This window comes from Schistocerca americana, chromosome X (assembly GCF_021461395.2).
Source record: "Schistocerca americana isolate TAMUIC-IGC-003095 chromosome X, iqSchAmer2.1, whole genome shotgun sequence".
Taxonomy (NCBI): Eukaryota; Metazoa; Arthropoda; class Insecta; order Orthoptera; family Acrididae; genus Schistocerca; species Schistocerca americana.
Genome location: NC_060130.1, coordinates 243,827,307 through 243,848,159, shown reverse-complemented (window position 1 = coordinate 243,848,159; position 20,853 = coordinate 243,827,307). Strand labels below are relative to the sequence as shown.

The window sequence follows — 20,853 nt, the reverse complement described above, 5'->3', positions numbered from 1 at the left end:
TCACCGAATCTGTTGTTGAGAAGTGTACAAACACTTCGACTGAAATGTGCAGGAGCTCCATTGTGCATGAACCACATGTTGTGTCGTACTTGTAAAGGCTCATGTTCTAGCAGCACAGGTAGAGTATCCCGTATGAAATCATGATAACGTGCTCCATTGAGCGTAGGTGGAAGAACATGGGGCCCAATCAAGACATCACCAACAATGCCTGCCCAAACGTTCACAGAAAATCTGTGTTGATGACGTGATTGCACAATTGCGTGCGGATTCTCGTCAGCCCACACATGTTGATTGTGATAATTTACAATTTGATCTCGTTGGAATGAAGCCTTATCCATAAAGAGAACATTTGCACTGAAATGAGGATTGACACATTGTTGGATGAACCATTCGCAGAGGTGTACCGTGGAGGCCAATGAGCTGCTGATAGTGCCTGCACATGCTGTACATGGTATGGAAACAACTGGTTCTCCCGTAGCACTCTCCATACAGTGACGTGGTCAATGTTACCTTGTACAGCAGCAACTTCTCTGACGCTGACATTAGGGTTATCGCCAACTGCACGAAGAATTGCCTCATCCATTGCAGGTGTCCTCGTTGTTCTAGGTCTTCCCCAGTAGCGAGTCATAGGCTGGAATGTTCCATACTCCCTAAGACGCTGATCAATTGCTTCGAACATCTTCCTGTCGGAACACCTTCGTTCTGGAAATCTGTCTCGATACAAACGTACCGCGCCACAGCTATTGCCCCTTGCTAATCCATACATCAAATGGGCATCTGCCAACTCCGCATTTGTAAACATTGCACTGACTCCAAAACCACATTCGCGATGAACACTAACCTGTTGATGCTACGTACTGATGTGCTTGATGCTAGTACTGTAGAGCAATGAGTCGCATGTCAACACAAGCACCGAAGTCAACATTACCTTCCTTCAATTGGGCCAACTGGCAGTGAATCGAGGAAGTACAGTACATACTGACGAAACTAAAATGAGCTCTAACATGGAAATTAAGCATTTCCAGACACATGTCCACATAACATCTTTTCTTTATTTGTGTGTGAGGAATGTTTCCTGAAAGTTTGGCCGTACCTTTTTGTAACACCCTGTATATTCACAATGCTGTATGTCTTAAACTTAAGATGTGGATTAGTGCCCAGACAGACATTAATTCAGCAAAACAGCCAAATGCATTCTTTCTATTTTAACACAACAGTACATAACTTTGAACAATGTGTATGAGCTGATGTTGCATCTGTAAGGTGTAAGTTGTTTGTCAATAAGCAGATAAATATTGTTTTTGGACCATTAGTTCCTTGTCTCAACATACACTCTTTAGGAACCTCTACTAATATGTGTAATTTACCCATAAAGGTTTAGGAAACACACACACACACACACACACACACACACACACACACACACACACACACACAGTCCAGTCACATTAATGTGACTACCATCTATGTTCAACATCAACCACTCACAGACAGCAGGTGGCTAACACAAAAAGTGGACAGTATATAAAGTGTGTCAAGGGGACGTGGAAAACAGTGGAGTTGTTGTCATTATTTGGAAATGCAGCAATTTATGTGAAGTCCAAAAGGGCAAGATCATTGGCTTTCAGGCCAAAGGAGGAAGCATTTCCAAAATGGCTATGTTTTTAAACTGGTCATGTGCCACCATGGTTAAACTGTACTGTGCATGGCACAATGGCACTATCCAAAACCGGCGCTGAGGCAACTGTGCTGCACCACAGGCACTAGATGACAGCAGTGAATGGCAGCTTTGGAGATGTGTTCAGTTGAATAGACATGCTACTGTTGAGCAACTGACTGCCCAGATGAATAAGGAGGCTCTCAACAGTGTCTCTTCAGTGACTGTACAGAAAATGGTGCTGCATATGGGCCTACGCAGCAGGCGCCTGGTTCATGCACCCGTGCTGACTGCTGTGCTGTGCAGCGACGAATGCTGGAATTTGCACACCAGTACCACAACTTGACGTCCACTGAGTGGAGACAAGCGGCCTTTCAGATGAATGATGTTTTATGCTCCATCAGACAGATGGCCCTTGGGGTCAGAAGTATCCAGGCAGGAGGAGGAGAGTTATATTCTCAGGAACATTTTTGTGGCTTTCTCTGTGTGATCTAATGATTCTGTAAGGCACAATAAATCAATGTAAATATGCATCTATCCTGGAGAGCATATCCACCCCTGCATGCAGTTTGTTTTTTCTTCGTATGATAGCATCTACCACAGGACAATGCAACATGTCACATAGCTTGCAATGTATGTGCGTGGTTCGAAGAGCACCAGAATAAGTTTACCATACTCCCCTGGCCACCAAACTCCCTGAATTTAAACTCAAGCAAGAATCTGTGGACCACCTTCATTGGGCTGTTTGTACCATGAATACTCAAACAAGAGACCTGGCCATAGCACTGAAGGCAGTATGGCTCACATCCTTATCGGTACCTCCCAGAATCTCACTGACTCTCTCCCTGCATGTCTCACAGTGGTCTGTGCTGGAAAATGTGGTTATTCAAGCTTTTGACAGGTGGTCATATTAATGTGAGTGGACAGCATATACACACAACAAAAAAGTTTTGCATCATCCCGGTTCCCAGAACTGCTGAAGATAGATGTTGACTGTGGATATTGTATCACAGACACAGTCCCTTTGACTCTTCAGAGGTGTCACTAAACCCGCCCAAAGATGTAAACAACCATGCACGAGCAGCATCTATTAGACTGAGGGGTCCGACAACCGATCACTTCCAGTCATTCCACCAGGAAGGAGGTACACGGCTCGTGTTGTCTGTAGTTCAGCCATGCCTAGACAGCCAATACCGCAGTTCGATCGCATCCACATTGGTTTCTTTGTGCCAGGAAGGGCTCTCAACAAGGGAAATGTCCAAGCATCTCGGCGTGAACCAAAGTGATGTTGTTCAGACATAGAGGAGATACAGAGAGACAGGAACTGTCAATGACATTCCTCATTCAGGCCGGCCAGGGGCTACTACTGCACTGGATGACCGCTACCTGCGGATTATATGGCTCGGAGGAACCCTGACAGTAGCGCCACCATGTTGAATGATGATTTTCGTGCAGCCACAGGACGTCGTGCTACGACTCAAACTGTGCGCAATAGGCTGCATGATGCACAACTTCACTCCCGACATCCCTGGTGAGGTCCATCTTTGCAACCACGACACCATGCAGCGCAGCACAGGTGGGCCCAACAACATGCCCAATGGACCGCTCAGGATTGGCATCACGTTTGCTTCACTGATGAGTGTCACATATGCCTTCAACAAGACAATCGTCGGAGACGTGTTTGGAGGCTACCCGGTCAGGCTGGATGCCTTAAACACAAATCGCCATTGAGGAGTGGGACAATCTGGATCAACAGCACCTTGATGATCTTGTGGATAGTATGCCACAACGAATACAGGCGTGCATCAGTGCAAGAGGACGTGCTACTAGGTATTAGAGGTACCAGGGTGTGACCACCACTTCTGAAGGTCTCGCTGTATGGTAGTTCAACATGCAATGTGTGGCTTTCATGAGCAATAGGAAGGGCAGAAATGACGTTTATGTTGACCTTATTCCAATTTTCTGTGCAGGTTTAGGAACTCTCGGAACCGAGGTGATGCAAAACTTTTTTTGATGTGTGTATATAACATCTCATCCCTCCCCATTTCTGTATTTCTGTCACCTCTCCCTCCCTCTTCTTTCTCTCCTTGTACTCTCCCTCCCTTTCTCTCACTCCCCTTCTGCTCTCATCATCCCTCTCTCCACTCTCTATTCCCCCATTCTCTCTTTCTCTGTGGTGACAATCTGTTATTTTCATCGCCTTTAGCCTTTACTGGTCCAGCCTCTACTCCCCTTATTCCCATGCTCTTGTGTTTTAGTTGCTGATGATAATATTTATGATGGAGATTGGTGAGGGTATTGACATATAGTATGTCCCACCAGAATAGCCTGAAAGGGGAAGGGGGACTGACTTTAATGTTCTCATGTGACAGCTGATTCACTGTCACCAGTTTCATATACCTTCACTCCATGATATAATGTGGTGGGGTTTGGAAATTAACTCAGGGCATTTTTATGAAGACCTATAATCAGGAATCTGGTGTCACTATGTCCTCCACTTGCAGCCAAAATACTTTAGATTTAATTTTTCGCACCATCTAGATTCAAACTGGTTTAATCTAAGTCAAGTGCTATCTCACATCCATGCATTAAAGGCTTTGACATTTGAGGAAGGTGTGTCTCAGACTACGGCTCATATAAACGAATCATTATATTGCCAGCATTAACCATAACAAGTATGGTGGAGTAGTGCTTAAGGCAATGGACTCGTATTTGGGGGAACCAACTTTCTAACTTTGTGTTTCTCATGGTTTTGATAGATCACTCCAGGTGAATGTTAGCATTAGTCCTATGGACTGGCCACCAGTAACTTCCTTTCACGTCCCTTGTCCAACTAAGCTAGTATAATTAATATAATGTATAGTATAATATGTATTTAAGACTGATGTGATTTATGATTTTATGGCAGTGGTCGAATGTAACTGATGTGATTTATGATTTTATGGCAGTGGTCGAATGTATAAAAAAAATAAAATAAAATAAAATAAAAATTCACCTTCCCTACCACATGTTCGTAATTTGATGCTCTGGAAACCTTCACTTGATCCTATGAGTCTGTAGTTTACCCATATTTGGCTATTTTTTTTTAACTTTTATCTCTGTTCCAGTGTAGTGTAGTTATATAATATAGCTTGTACCTGAATTTGAGTGGCAAAGTATTTTCTTTTTTCGTCTATCTTTATCTATGCCAATGAGTCATATAAACAATCTTAAGTTAGCGAAGAAAATAAAATGTTTAACATGTTTTGAGTTCACTTTTTAATGAATGGTGGCTTAATCCACAGGTACAGGGAACACAATGACACGTCCACCTCCTGGAGAATCAGATTTTGAATACATTAACTATGGGGAAGAAGATCAAATGGTATGTTCTAAAACATTATAACTTTTGTTGAGGAACATTTTGTTCACTAATGGAACTTGTTAGTTCTTGTTTTAAATGAAAAGTTAGTGTGTAGACACGTTATTTGTATAAATTACAGATTACTATTTTGTTATTGGTTGTGTACTAGTGACTTTGTATTGTGTCTGTGCTTTAGTAGTGGACATACACGGAGATGACAGAAGTCCTAATATAGTATTGGACCTCATTTTGCCCATCGTAGTGCAGCTACTCAACGTGGCATGGACTCAATAAGTCATTGTAAAAATATTGAGCTAAGCTACCTCTATTGCTGTCCATAATTGCAAAAGTGTTGCCAGTGCAGGAGTTTGTGCACAAGCTGACCCCTTCATTATTTCCCATAAGTGTTCAATGGGATTCATTGCGGGCATTCTGGATGGCAAAGTCCATTGCTTGAATTGTCCAGAATGTTCTTCAAACCACTCACAAACAATTGTGCTGCGTCATGGTACACTGTCACCCATAAAAATTCACTCATTATGCGGGAACATGAAGTCCATGAATAGCGGCATATGCTCTCCGAGTAGCTGAGTATAACCTTTTTCAGTCAATGATCAGTTCAGTTGGGCCAGAGGACCCAGTTCATTCCATGTAAAAACAACCCACACCATTATGGAGCCACCACCAGTTCACGCAGTGCCTTGTGACAATTTGGGTCCACGGCTTTGTGGAGTTTGTGCTACACTTGAACCCTACCATCAGCTCTTACCAACTGAAATCATGTCTCATCTGATAAGGCCACAGTTTTCCAATCATCTAGGTTCCAGCTGATACAGTAACAACAGGCCCTACGGGCAATGTCGTGCTGTTTGCAAAGGCACCTGTGTCAGTCATCTGCTGCCGTAGCCCATTAATTCCAGATTTTCCCACACTGTTCTAATGGATGTGTTCGTCGTTCATCCCACATTGATTTCTGCAAGTATTTCATGCAGTGTTGCTTGTCTGTTAACTCTAACAACGCTGTGCTTATGCCGCTGCTCTTAGTTGTTAAGTGAAGGCCGTCAGCCTCTGTATTGTCTATAGTGAGAGGTAATGCCTGAAATTTGATATTCTCGGCACACTCTTGACACTGTGGATCTCAGAATAATGAATTTCCTAACAAATTCCTAAAGGAACTGTCCCATGCGTCTAGCTCTAACCACTATTCTTTGTTCAGAGTCTGTGGTGGTTAATTCCTGTCATGTGGCCATAATCATGTCGGAAACCTTTCTACATGAATCACATGAGTACAAATGACAGCTCTGCCAGTCCACTACCATTTTATACCTTGAGTGAGTGATACTAGTGCCATTTGTATACGTGCGTATTGCTATCCCATGACTTTTGTCACCTCAGTGGAATTCTGTGGCCAGTGATCTTTCAGTTACTATTCTCTTGAATGAAGCATTAGTCTAGTGTAAACAGGCTCTCTCTTACACATGAAAAAAGTATATCTTTGTGTTTCAAACTGTAAAAAGTGCAATGTCACTGATGAGAACAGTTTATTGAGAAGAATATGGGAATAAATTAGAAAGCATGCCATTTTAAAACTTACAGTGGAAGTAATGAAAAGCAGAGTCCTGTTGGACATGTCCTAATATCTTAGAAGGAGTTATGTTCTAATATTTACACTCAAACAGTCCATCGTTTATTCTTTGCCAATATTTAACTTCAGTGTGAAAGTTTGCACATAACTCAGTTGAAAGAAATGTTGTTGATGAAGTAAGTGCCATTTGAAATAATCACACAGTGGTAGTCACTTGTTGAGTATGGAATAGCTTCCTTGTGCAAGCTGTGTATTTATTGTACCATTATGTTCACTATTTGAGGTTTTCTGTGTACATTATGTATTAAACTTATTTTTTAGACTCTCTGACTCATAGTTTTTGGCATGTATAATGGAGTGTGATCGGCAATTTTTAAATACATTTCCACAAACAGCACAGAAAAGCCACCATTGTTTTTAGGTGGGGGGCTAGTTTTTATCTATTTTGAGCCATATTGCCGTCTACTGAATCACTGTATGCTAGAGTTAAAAAAGTACATTTTGTTCTTTGACCAGAAGGAAAAAGCAGACCTAAGTTGTTCAAAATATTTTCATCCTATGGTACTACATTTATAAAAAGGAAGGTTAGAAGTACTAAACAAAACTGAATCGTTGATAAAGTAGTTAGAACTATCAGAATGACAGTTCTTAAACAGCGGCTGTTATTCATTTTTCAGCTTCCAGCATTCACTTGTATCTACCAGAGTGGCTATTTTACCATCACCTCAGATTATTAGATGTCTTGCATTGTAATTCTGTGGATTGTGACAAAGTTCTTGTGAATATTTCCTCTAATCTTAACAGATAAAAAGCTTGGTTTATGGATCTCTTTTCTGTCGATATAAATGAAATGCAAGAATTTCCTTCCTCAAAGCAGGTGAACTTGGTGGAATGGTCTGCAGAGTCTCAAAATAAGTGCTTTAGCAAAATATTGCAAATATTCACACTTCTTTTATCTAATAACACTTATGAAACAATTTGTCACTAATTACTTTTGTGAAATAACATACTCTGCTTAGTTTACAGAAAAAATAGATACATTAATACAACTGTCAAGAATTCAACCTAGTACCAACAAACTTGTTAATGTGATGTAACATTAAAGTTTCCACCAATTTATTTTGCAATTATATTGTAATGTGTTGTGCTGCATGCAGTGTGGCGTACAAGTTAGCATCACAAGCTGGCTTGCTGTGGGTCACCCAGTCAAACACAACAACTTGTAATTGTTTATCATTTAATATTTATCAGTTTGTGATGGTTCTCAAAATACCCTTCATTTGTAATGTTTTATTTTATTCTGAAATATTCAGTGTTGTATAAATAGCTGCACTCTCCTTCCAGGAGTTTAATTTTGTTCCGGCTGTATTGGTGTTCGTAATAAACATGCTTTCAGTGCCAAGTACTGTACTTCATTGATGATCGTGCTTTCTGATTTGGACAATTATGATGACATTGTTTGATGGAGATTCCTGGTACTTCAAAACGTATACATCACTGTGGCTCCAATTAGGCAATGTAAAAGCTGTAGCTATACAGTAGCCAGAATATAAGCTGACCAATAATTCCAAAATAGCAATAAGTCAGGTGAACAGCAGTCACTCATCAGCATTTCCTGGACATGATGGTCAGAATCCTCTGAATGACTGAAAGGAATCGACCGATTTGCCGCATACAACAGGCGGGATCACATAATGTGTTTGACAGAAGTATACTTTTACTTGGATAGCACAGCCTGACAGTGGTTTGAGGACACGTTACAGAAGTTCAGTGCATCGTCCGAACAGGCCTCAGAAGTCCCAATGGTACTGGCTAATGCCCTGTCATCGTCAGCTGACAGGCATCACTGGATGCAGATACAGAGGGGCAGGTGGTCAGCACACCACTCTCCCGGTTGTTATCAGTTTTTTTGACTGGAGCTGCAACTTGTTAATCAAGTAGCCCTCAGTTGGCCTCATGAGGGCTGAGTGCACACTGCTTTCCAGCATCACTTGGCACACCTTGACAGTCACCCATCCAAGTGCTTGCCAAGCCCAACGGCGCTTAACTTCGATGATCTGACGTAAACAGGTATCACCACTGTGGCAAGGCCATTGTCAGATGTTGAACAGCTCTGATAAATTTTGGGCTGAACTGAAGAAAACATTTGGTTACAATCAGATGGAAGTCCACATAGCAGAAGAACGATTGGAGAACAGGGCCCAATGTCATGATGAAATGACACAATCCTGTATACAGAATACCTTGCCCCTATGCCACATTGTGAATCAATATATGAAAGAAGCTGATGAAATCTCATATTTAATTAAAGGAGTTGCAGAAGACATGTACCAAGCTCTTTTGGTAAAGGGTGTCACAGCAACGGAGGACTTCATCAAGTGGTGCCAGTGCATAGAGGCAATGCAGCACAAAAGAGTCAGACGAAAGAGGTACTACCGACTGCTGGATGTGTTCCCTATGGCAGTTCACCATGAACTACACCTTGTTGGAAGAGAACAAGTGCAGCATTGTATGGGTCCAAAACTTTTGCACCATGTAAGCAAGACATGGCAGAAATAAAAGTTGAACTCATATGTCAGGAGGTGATAGTGTTGAAGAAGAGCTATATCAATTTCCGCCACCAGTTGAACACACCAGGAAGAAGAGTCTCGGCCAGCTTGGACTTACATCACAGCTATCAGATAACAATCCAGCACCAGACCAACACTGGAACAACTAACTCCTCCACCAAGTACAACACCCTGCAGAAGAACAGACATTTGGAGGAGAGAGGACAACACACCAGTATGTTTCCACTGTAGATACCCTGGAGAAATACACTACTGCAGATGAAGGAAACATGTTTTCAATTACTACTACACCATCAGATGTCAATTATCCCAACAGTTCTTTTCACAGCAGTCGACTGCAGATGATTCTAGTCTGCTGGACAAATCTTATCACTGTACCCTGGATGAGTTTCTTCCTCAACATTGCACAGCCATTCCCCATTGCCGTACAGATGTACCAGCCGCTCTCCTAGCCACTGAATTCAGGAAAACTAAGCAAAGCAACCATCTATGGAGGTGAGGCCACCACAGATGAAAGTCCATAATAGATGACAGTCACCAAGATGTCAGGAAATCTTATTGACGTCATCATCCACAGCCAACCTGTTCAGATGCTTGCCGATTCAGGACCTTTCTTTCCTGTAATGTTGAATGCTTATTATCACCAGCTAAAGAAGACTGTATTCTATGATATGAAAGGGATTTTGATGAAAGTTACAAATGGGAAATATAGTCAGCTGACAGGGACTTGTATTGCAAGATATCAATGTCAGAACTCAGCTTTTTGAATTTGTTGTTTGCCGTAATGTTATTCTTACATGTGATTTCTTGTAGGGATTACAAGGAGTCATAGACTGAGGAAGATCAGTGCTGCAGAGTAATAAAGCAATTTCAGCAAGCACACATAACAAAGATTGTGCTTGGCACTGTTTGCCAATGAAGATTTTGTTATCATGCTGTCATCAATGAGACAAATTCCAGTCATCAATTGAGATGCTCAGGTAAACTGTAAAGCTTTTGTCAATTGCCAAAAGCTACTCAGGCTCACAAAAGAAATCTACATGCCAGTGATGATCATAAGCTTTGTATGTGGTCAGGGAGAACTTTGGATCACTAATTGTTACAAGCAACAACAACTCATCCCTACAGATAGTGCTTAGGGACAGACACAGTAGTCCAGGAAGGGTGGCTTGGTGTCATTGATGAGGAATCATGCTCCACTACCACAACAGACAATGCTGGGGTGAAAGCTACTATAAAATTGCCAAAAGGATGTGACCTAGCTGAGAAGCAATGTCAGCGAATAATAGCCTTTCTGCATCAGTTTTTGGTTGCTTTCAAATCTAAAATGGAAAAAAAGACAGGCCAAGTGATACATGGTAAAATACCACGTTAATACTGGGGATCAGCCACTAATCAGTCAACACTCGTATAGATTGTCAGTGGCTGAATAATGGATAATTGGGATAATTGATGAGGGAGTCATGAAGATTCTGCAAGATAACATCACTGAACCTACAAAGAACACTTGGTCCTCTCCTGTGATCCTTATAAAAAGAAGGACAGCATATGACATTTCTGTGTCAACTACTGACAATTGAACAAAATCATGAATAAATGTGTGTATCCATTGCCGCACAGTGATGACAGCCTAGACTGTGTGAAAGGAGCAAAGTTTTCCTCAACTAGGTTCATAACTCCTGATCTGCTCTGTGAGTTTAATGTTATGCCGTTTGGACTGTGTAATGCTCTGGCCTCCTTGGAACATATGGTAGACAACCTGCTTCAGCGCCTTAAATGGACAGTATGTCTTTGCTATCAGGTTGACATTGTCATTGTTTTCTTTTCTTTCTTTCTTCCCCCCCCCCCCCCCCCCCCCCCCCAAGATATTTGAAGAATGTCTAAGCCACTTGACAGCCATGTTGTACTGTGTTCAGACTGCAGTTCTCTGCCTGAATCCAAAAAAGTGTGTCTTCAACACACAAGAAATTAAAGAGTTTGAGGCACCTATTGGTGATGGGGTCTGTTCCAACCCAGACAAAATAAGAGCAATCACAGATTTTGTGACTCATTGGCCTATTTGTGAGGTGAGAAGTTTTCACAGCATGTACTCATATTACCACTGACTCATAAAGGACTTCTGTGCCAATACACATCTCTTACAAGAACTATTGCAGGGAGATTCCAAATTTTCTTGGAATGAGAAATCTTGCCTCCTCATTAAGGAGGTGCTAACACATTCTCCAGTCCTAGAATTGTATGATTAGAATGCTGACACAGCACTTTACACCAATGTTACCAGGTATGGGGTAGGTGCAGTTCTTGTACAAATCCAGGAAGTGCTGAAAAGATGGTAGCTTGTTCTTCCAGAGTACTCTCCAAGTCTGAAAGGAACTGTTCTACAACCAAGAAAGAGTGCCTTGCTGTTGTTTGTGCCGTCAACAAGTTCTGGCTATACTTATTTGGCAAACCATTCACCATTGTGATGGACCACCATTCTCTGAGCTGGCAGAGTAGCCTGAAGGACCCACTGGGTTGGCTGGTGAGATGGGCTCTGAGGCTTCAGGTATACGATATCACAGTGGTATACAAAAATCAATGCAAGCACTAGGACACCAACTGCCCTTCAAGGAACCCTTTGGCAGAACACAGCAGCTTGGAAGAAATCTCAGTCATTGTTGCTTTAAATGACATTGCTGCTGAGCAGAGGAAACATCCATCATTTCAGTAAACCATAGAAGTCTTGAAGAAGGAGGAACCAACCAAAAGAGAATTCCAGTTAATGAACAGAACACCGTTTAACTATTATCCAATGGGGTGGAAATGGTTGCTTGTCATCCCATTTCGTATACACCTAGCTATCATGTAATATCTCCATCACACTCCAACATCACATTTGTGAAGATTCTAAAAAGTATGAGACGCAGGTGCCACTGGCCAGGTCTTCATCTGTCTGATAGACACTATGTGAGCCACTGTAAGGAATGCCAGCAACGGAACCACATGTTGCAATTACCTGTGGGGCATCTGCTACCAATTCTGCCAGCAGCAGTGCTTTCCACTGAATTGGAATCAATCTCTTGGGGAGATTGGTAAAGTCGACAAATGAGATTCGATGGATTATAGTCTTCATTGTGAGATGGTATGTTTCGAAAATGCCTATGAAAAGCTTTAACAACAGATGCGGCCATGTGCGTGTGTCCTGTTGTAATGCTAGCAGCTAAATTGGCAAATGCTATGACAGCCAAGAGAGCAAAGTTTGACAGTTGAGGGGGTCATGCCGACCCAGATGAGCTTTATGGCTCTGTCAATAGTTGGCAGGACCTTTGACACACCATGATTGACAGAGCTCAAAGTATGAGCAATCCTGACCGCAGGTCAACTAGCCGGAGACACAGGCCATGTAGTGGGTAATACTCTTCTCAGCTGCTGTGATGTCAACTGGTCATCACAGCAGCTGAGAAGAGTGTTCCACCTACCAACTTCCAAGGATGCCATGGGTCTGACGATGGTCATGTGATATGACCAATACTGGTCACCTATGTTCTTGTAGCATACATGGTGCGATCAAGACTGAATTTTAAAAATAAATTTTTTTAATAAATTTGCAGTTTAAAAGTTTTCAGAAGTTGGATATGCATGATTTTTTTGCATGGTACAACTTGGATTTCAGCATACAATTGGAGCAGAGGATGTACAGCCAGCATGTATGTGCAGCTGAAAGTCCCCTTGTGTGTGTAACTGAAATATTTTCTAAGTCTTCGGTCATGGGCTCGCAAAAGTACATGCGAGGAACTCTGAAATATTTTTAGCTTGTGTGCACATAGGAAAATTCATGTCATGTGAACTGGTTGGGTGAGACTTGTAAATATTTTGTAAGTGTCAGTCACAAAGAATTTGAAACATTTTTAGTGTGAAGACTATGAAAAACTTTGGGGTTACAGTACTTAGTTTTAAATCTGTGAACTGTTAGGCAGTTAACTTTGATGGTGATCTGCAGTTAAAAATGTTGTTATTTCATGATTACAGAACTTCTGTGTAGAAGTTTGCTGGAGCACTTTAAATATTTTCTGTGATTTTGTTTAGGTTCAGCGAACAAATGATGCTGGTTGGCTTACTAAGATTTTTGCATTGACAGATGTTATTTTAATAGTAAACTGTTGAGAATAGTGGAAAAGGACATTTCACTTAATTTTTCTGCAGTAAATTCAGTTTGTTAAAAGTGAGAAGTGAACGTTATTTCACTGCAAATTCCTGTTTGCATATAGATGTGGGTTAATGCAACAGATGCATTGGTTGGCCCCTGGACAGTGATGTAGCCAATGTTTTAAAATCCAGCCACACATTAGGAGGCCTTATGATCAGTCTTTCTTTTTTTTTCTTTTTTTTTCTTTTTTTGTGCATTATTCAGTTTTTTGTTTGTGGAGGTGCACTTGGGGGTGAGACATTCTCTAATAGAAACAACTGTGGTTAACTTCACCATTAGCCATTTACTTTTGTGGTGGCAAACAGCAAGAAGAACCGTGTGAACATTGCATTAACATTTCATATTCCCAAAAAAATTCTGTACTGTCACAACTGGCTATCTTATCTGCTACACTGTCACCAAAGCTGTGCTGACTGCTGAAACTCCGGAAATTGCGAGGCCCGGTTTGATCCATATTGTCAGGGTGTGTAGGGCATGACTAGGACATCAACATATGAAAACAGGAAGCTGCAACTCTCAACCATTTTCATTAAAATTGAGTTGGAAACTTTTAGGTGTGCCTGTATACTTTGTATGGTTGCTAGTAGTCAAGAGATCCTTAGCTGAGTGAGTAAGCATGTAGTTTATAAGTGTGACATCTATGGATCAGGTCTTGCTTCGTGTACCTTTCCTATCTGCAGGCTGCAGCAGAATAATTCCACAATGTGGAAGAGCAAGCTGTTGCTTGCACTGATTTTAACGGCCCTTGTCAATACAGAATGCGCTTGGTGATAGCTATGCTGTTACCATGTGCCCACATGGTGTTGACTATTGCTCACACCTGGGTTGCCTTGTAAACAAACTGTTTGGACATGACCTGACTTTCCACACTTTAAATGTTTTATGGTATGACAAAGACAAACTTTTTGCTCATGATTTGAAAATCACTGAGGACAAGATTTCCTCACACATCATGAACCATGAGACTGAAACTTTTTATGTACATGTTTACTGTTAGTCTGAGCCCTATTTTATTCACTTTAAGACTAGCGTTAACATTAGACTGACTTTGAAGTGCACTTTGAACAACAGACGTACATGAAGCCTCAAAATCTACTTCAGTTGTGTCCACAATAGTTTTTAGATTCCACAGTGGAAAGAACTTTTTTTTGGATCAGGACCTGGCAGTTTGAGAGTAGCGGCATGAATACATGCATCTGACAACCCCAGGCCGCTAAGGCATGTGGATGTGCGCACATAAATCATTTGCAAGTGGGCGAGACAATGTTATATAACGAACAACCTCATTACTATTTGTTGTGCCAGATGAAAATACACATGTGTCAGATGAAAATTCATTTGTGCCAGATAAAAATACGCTCACCGGTACACTGGTGAGCTCTTTGGTCTGCTTCAGGAGGAGACCAAGTGGATACTATAACACATAAAACATTATTTCATTTTATTACAAAGTAGATAAGAAGAATTACTTAACTTTGTACAATCCATATCCACAGGAATGTCATGATCATTTACACCCATCTCTGAATATTAACTTGTAACTTGATACAGACAAAATTCAAGTTTCTTGCTCTGTCTACATTTGATAATGTTCTACCTAATACATTAATCACACATGCTTTGGCACCTCACTCTTCAGGAAACACCACACATGATTTCTGCAATTCGTGTATTGCAAAACAGACTTGGTTTACATTCATAAACAGTTCTTAGTCATCACATAATTTTGTGGTGTACCACGTGTATCAAAGCATATTGCCAAACATTGGTGCAGACAAGTGGTGGTGTACAAGTGATTGAATTTTTATGCAGTCTCCTCTAGAAGCTATTTCTATTCTGTTCAGTGATATACACAAAATTTTGTTGTCATTTTTCAAGGTTCTTCACATGCCTGTAAAAAATAAATGTCACAAGGCTGCACCAGCAGATTACCTTTTAGAAAAATTAATTTAATAATGCATGTTGCAGAACCTCTCCGTCCTGAAAATTTTGTCTCAAACACCCAGGTTCATCTTCCCTCCCCATGAATCAAGGAGCAAAAGAAATTGTTCTTCTCTTTTGGATGGGTTCAAGATATTGGTTAAAAAATTCTTGTATAATGTCATTATGAGTTTGCCCGACTTTGAAGATGTTATCATAATATGTTTGTGTATGTACCCATCAACTGATTTTTTTCATCGTTGATCCAAATGAGCCAATGGTCTCTTGCAAGCAAGTGTGGACTGTGTGTAGTAATTTTCCAGAGAAGGTGACATCATATTGTGCAGTGTATGAATGTGTCACCTCACACATATTCTTGTGGTGCACAAGAATCACCTCTGATCCTCATTTGTCATGAGTCTGACCAAAACTGACTGACATTAGCACCCTAGAATAAACATCATTCACAAATTAGTATCAGATGGTCTGTAAAAATTGTGTTTCAGTGTATATGAATGAATGGGTTCTTTTCTCTGTAATACCTGTTTGATCAGTGTTAGTAACAAAATTCCTGTCATATTTTGGTATGAGAGCTTGTGTCTGTATTCAGAAATTTGCTGCTGTACGAAGGATTTCCTGCAGTGAAGCACTTTCATTCTTGGTTACAAATGTCGTGACTTTTCTCTGATGAATCCAGTGCCTTCACTTGAAGAGTATTACAGATGAGACAGAAGCTTGAAAATTCAAATCAGAAAATTGGCTATCAACAGCAAGACACCATTGCTGCAAGTTTCTCACCTGCTGATTACATTTTCAAGCTTGTATGAAATGGTCATAGGTCCACAAATCAGTTGTTTTAACTTCTTTGTTCTTTGCTCTACCTTGTTTTATATGTTCTTCTTGTCTTTACGTATCTTTTGTGCTTTTCAGGCACCCCTCCCCCCCCCCCCCCCCCCTCCCTTTCTATTAAGAGAGGCCAAACTCCAACCTGTATGCTCTCTCACTAGATTGATGTTTTTTATTTTTAATTATTTATTTACATGTCTAGTTCTGTAGGATCAAATTGAGGAGCAAACCTCCAAGGTCCTGGAATGTGTCAGTACTTGAAACTAGAACATAGAAGCAATAGCAGATAAAATAAAATGTTTATGAACCCAAAAAAGCCAATTCATAAGTTTAAGTAAACCCAATCAACAATGTAATATAAGAATCAGTTTAATTTTTCAAGGAACTCCTCAACAGAATAGAAAGAGTGACCCATGACAAAACTCTTCAGTTTCAATTTGAAAGAGCAAGGATTACTGCTAACATTTTTGAATTCTTGTGATAGCTTACTGAAAATAGATACAGCAGTATACTGCACACCTTTCTGCACAAGAGTTAAATAAGTGTGATCCAAATACAGAGTGGATTTCTGCTGAGTACTAACTGAGTGAAAGCTGCTAATTCTTGGCAATAAGCTGTTACTGTTAACAAAAAACAACAGTTAAGAATATATATATTGGGAGGCCAATGTCAAAATACCCAGACTAGTGAACAGGAGTCAACAAAATGTTCACAAACTTACACCAGTTATTGCCGGAACCACCCATTTCTGAGCCAAGATATACTTTTAGAATGGGAAGAGTTACACCAAAATATAATACCATACGGCATAAGCGAATGAAAATAATCAAAGTAGACTAATTTGTGTGTCGAACGATCACTTACTTCAGTTACCGTTCGAATAGTAAAAATGGCAGCATTAAGTTTCTGGACAAGATCCTGAATGTGGGCTCTCCATGAATTTTACTATCTATCTGAATACCTAGAAATTTGAACTGTTCAGTTTCACCAATCATATGCCCATTCTGTGAAATTAAAACGTTGGATTTTGTTGAATTGTGTGTTAGAAACTGAGTCTTACAGTGATTTACAAATCCTGTAATACAGCAGAACATAATCGCTGTCCACTTTCATGTGCTTGTCTTTGTATTCGTAATCATCTGATGACGTGACTTCTTTGGTTTCTCCAAAAAGACCTTCTTCATCGATTTATTTGTGGGCAATTAGTTTATCTTGTATCGTGATTTATGTCTCAACTAGTATTTCAAAAGTGTTGTGAAATGTTTCTTGTCCAATTTCCATATGTTCTTTTGCCGGCCCGTGTGGCTGAGCGGTTCTAGGCGCTACAGTCTGGAACTGCGCAACTGCTACGGTCGCAGTTTCGAATACTGCCTCGTGCATGGATGTGTGTGATGTCCTTAGGTTAGTTAGGTTTAAATAGTTCTAAGTTCTAGGGGACTGATGACCTCAGGACTTAAGTCCCGTAGTGGTCAGAGCCATTTGAACCACATGTTCTTTTGTTATTGCTGCAGAAGGATTCAAAGTTGTGAGATTGTTTTGGAGAAAAAGCTGCTCTCAATACACAAGTTCAGTATTTAATTGCACTTATGAAACTACACTGTAAAGCTATTTGGCTTCACAACAGGTTCACTTCCTCTTGCTGTCAAAGTACATGGCAAATCACTACATTTCCTCACAAAAACAAACAACTTTGGGCATTGATGAGTACCTACCTTGGGGGCTAACATATGAATTTAGTATTCTCCAGATATTTGAATGCTGTTCCCTTTCTGCCTCCATCAACCGAAAGTCGTTTGTGTGCCTGCAGCTGTTTCTAATGGGCCAAAACTACCTTCATAAATACCAGGAAAATCGATGAATTGGAGCATAATTGCAAGAAAAAAGTTTTAATGGGAAGTCACTGTCAAAATTTTAGAGTAAAATTCAATTTCCAGGGTAAAGATTATGAAAATAATAAAGGATTCATTAGATATTGAAAATTTGCACTTTTGTAATAAATTGGTTGTTAGAATTACATGGAAATGAAGAAAAAAATGTTCCCGCACTGAAATTTGATTGAGAGATCTTGTGCTTTTGAAATTAAGCACGTACTCATTCAGCTGCATATTCCTTGTATACTAGCAACCATAGAAAATGTATCAGTACCACTAACATTTTCAAACTCAATTTTCTTGAAAACAGTTGAGAGTTGTCTCTGGTTACATGTCCCATAGATCATGCGAACAATTTACTCTTAGTTGTGCCCTACTCACTCTGTCAATATGAATCAAATTGGTGAGAGGAAGTTTGTTCATACACGTGGTAAGTGTTGTACTTCATTGATGGCCCTGCTTTTGGATTTGGGCTTTGTTCTGGGTATCATGTGACAGCATCATTCCCAGTGTTACTCTGTTACTCATTATTTCAAGTATTTTTAAAACAAATAAATGTATAAGGACAAATCTCTTTTGCATTATTTTCATAAAAACCAGACTGGTCTTGAAGATGTTCTTACTGTCGCATCACACTCTCTTGCATGATTGCCTGTGTTAATCTGTAATATTATTGTGGACTCTTTCAATGTCCATTATATTTAGACCATAGATATAGTCATGAAAATTTTTGAAGAGTTTCTTGTTTTAATGGGTTTAGTGCTTTCAGTTTTAATTTAAAAAAAAGGCTAAATGCTACTCTGTGCTTATTGATAAGGATTTTGTCTATCATTTGTTGTTGGTGGCAGTTGGCGTATTTCCAAATGGGCCCCTTAACAATTTGTGTCAATAACTGGAAGATTTTGCATAATTGTTGTATGGTTTGTTTGTTTAAATCATTTAAAAAAATGTTGGTCAGATCTAGATCTAACGACCTTCTTAGGCTAGAGGAAGAAAGGAAAGTGCAAAATACAGAAAATACACTGTGTTGAGAGATATATTGCATTATTTCATTGAAATTTTGGTATTTCAGAATTCAGTAACCTGATATTTGACTTGCTGAATCCAATAAATAGTATGTGTTCTGTGAGGAAGAGGAAAATAGAGTATGGAAATCTTGTGTATTTTGTACTTACAGAATTAAAGGTGTATTTTCTTAGAGTGTGAAGAATAACTAACTATTATGTCTGTAACATGTATATAAAACTAGATCACTGCTTGCCACATAGAAGAGGATTGAACAGTAGACAAGCATATTTCTGCTCACCTGTCCACTGCTCAATGCCTTTTCTACTTGATGCATAATGATACAACCATATATACATATTACAGAAAAGCTAAAACTTAATATGAATGCAGTAACCATTTACAAGTTGTACAATTGTTGTTTTCTTAGTATTATTTATGTCTGTTGCATTGTACTCTTCCTCTTCTCTTTTCATACCGTAGTATTAATGTGCCTATAAATTGGGTAGTATTCGAAGAACAAAGTCTTTCCTCAGAGCTCTCTCTCTCTCTCTCTCTCTCTCTCTCTCTCTCTCTCTCTCTCTCTCTCTCTCTACCTCTGTCTCGCACACTTGCAAGTGCATGCCCACCAGATACACACACACAGAGCGAGAGAGAGAGAGAGAGAGAGAGAGAGAGAGAGAGAGAGAGAGAGGGGGGGGGGGAGAGAGAGAGAGAGAGAGAGAGAAAGTGGGGGGGGGGGGGGAGAGGGGAGTCTAACTTTGATTTCTTGGCACTGCAGTCTGACTGGATGATGTAGTCATGGTGCAGTTGGGAGACAACTGTGTGTATGAAGAGAGGTGGGAGGGGTCAATTTTTAATTGATTACATTATTTCAGCATATAAAGATGGATTCATTCACCAAAATGTTAGACCATATGTATCTAACCTGGTGATATATGGTAACTTTGTACATGTGAACACAGCTTGATCAGTTCCAAATAACATGTGATAATGTAAAAAAGTGCACATGGAAAGCAGCCTGTTTTTTCTACTCAAATATGTTTCACCTATTGAAGAATTCTTTTACTGTGGCACAGCAATTGTCTTGTTTAAGTTGAGATGAAAAAAATCAAAATTATTAAAGTAAGAAGAGATTTTCATAAAAAGAAATATAATAGGTCAACAAAGACACAGCCTCATGTTTATCCCATAAGCATATCCCTTCTGGTGTATCTTCTGTGTGCTGCTGGTAAAATACTTGCCTCTGCTCCCAAGCCTTGAGTGAAAAAAGAAATTATGTAATGAAAATCCTTCTTTTATGTCATAGAAAGTGGACCTGGGACATGAATGTATCCCATGGAATATAAATTAATTAAAGAGTTAGTTGGAGAACTTAAAATTGCTCACACAGTGAAGATGATATTGCATCATTTCTACAGAAGGCTAATGACCCGCTGGAAGGAAAGGGTTCTCTCTTGAGAAGACCATAGAACATGTTATGAGTTTGACCAGTCTCTCACACCAATCTGTTCTTCAGTTATTTACAAACAATAGCTGCTATTATTCAGTTACCAGTAAGAATAATCATTTATTCAGTATATTTGCCACTATGGTTTACTCCATGAAAAGGTTGTTAGTAGTATAATTCAGTTGCTTCACCAGCATGTCTCTTCTTGAAAGAAACTTTTATAAAGTAAAAAGGTGGGAATGGTTGTAAAGTTAAAAAGAAATTAATCGAATCATATTTATTTAATATCCTGTCTGATCTTGGAGGCACATAGAAGTATTAAAAACTTGAATACACAGTATTAATGATCCACAATAATATTTGTTTAATAGTTCATTATGAATCTACTTTCAGCTTACAAGGCCATCGTCAGATGGCCTA

The 20,853-nt window shown here is 39.9% G+C and overlaps 1 protein-coding gene across 1 annotated transcript in view; it reads left to right on the top strand.

Annotated features, from left to right (window-relative positions):
- Window positions 1-20,853, top strand: part of LOC124554709 (polyamine-transporting ATPase 13A3) — a 186,329-nt gene that overhangs the window by 41,867 nt on the left and 123,609 nt on the right. The window contains exon 3 of the mRNA XM_047128348.1: window positions 4,942-5,021. Within this exon, the coding sequence (XP_046984304.1) occupies window positions 4,942-5,021 (80 nt within the window). The remainder of the gene's footprint in view (window positions 1-4,941; window positions 5,022-20,853) is intronic.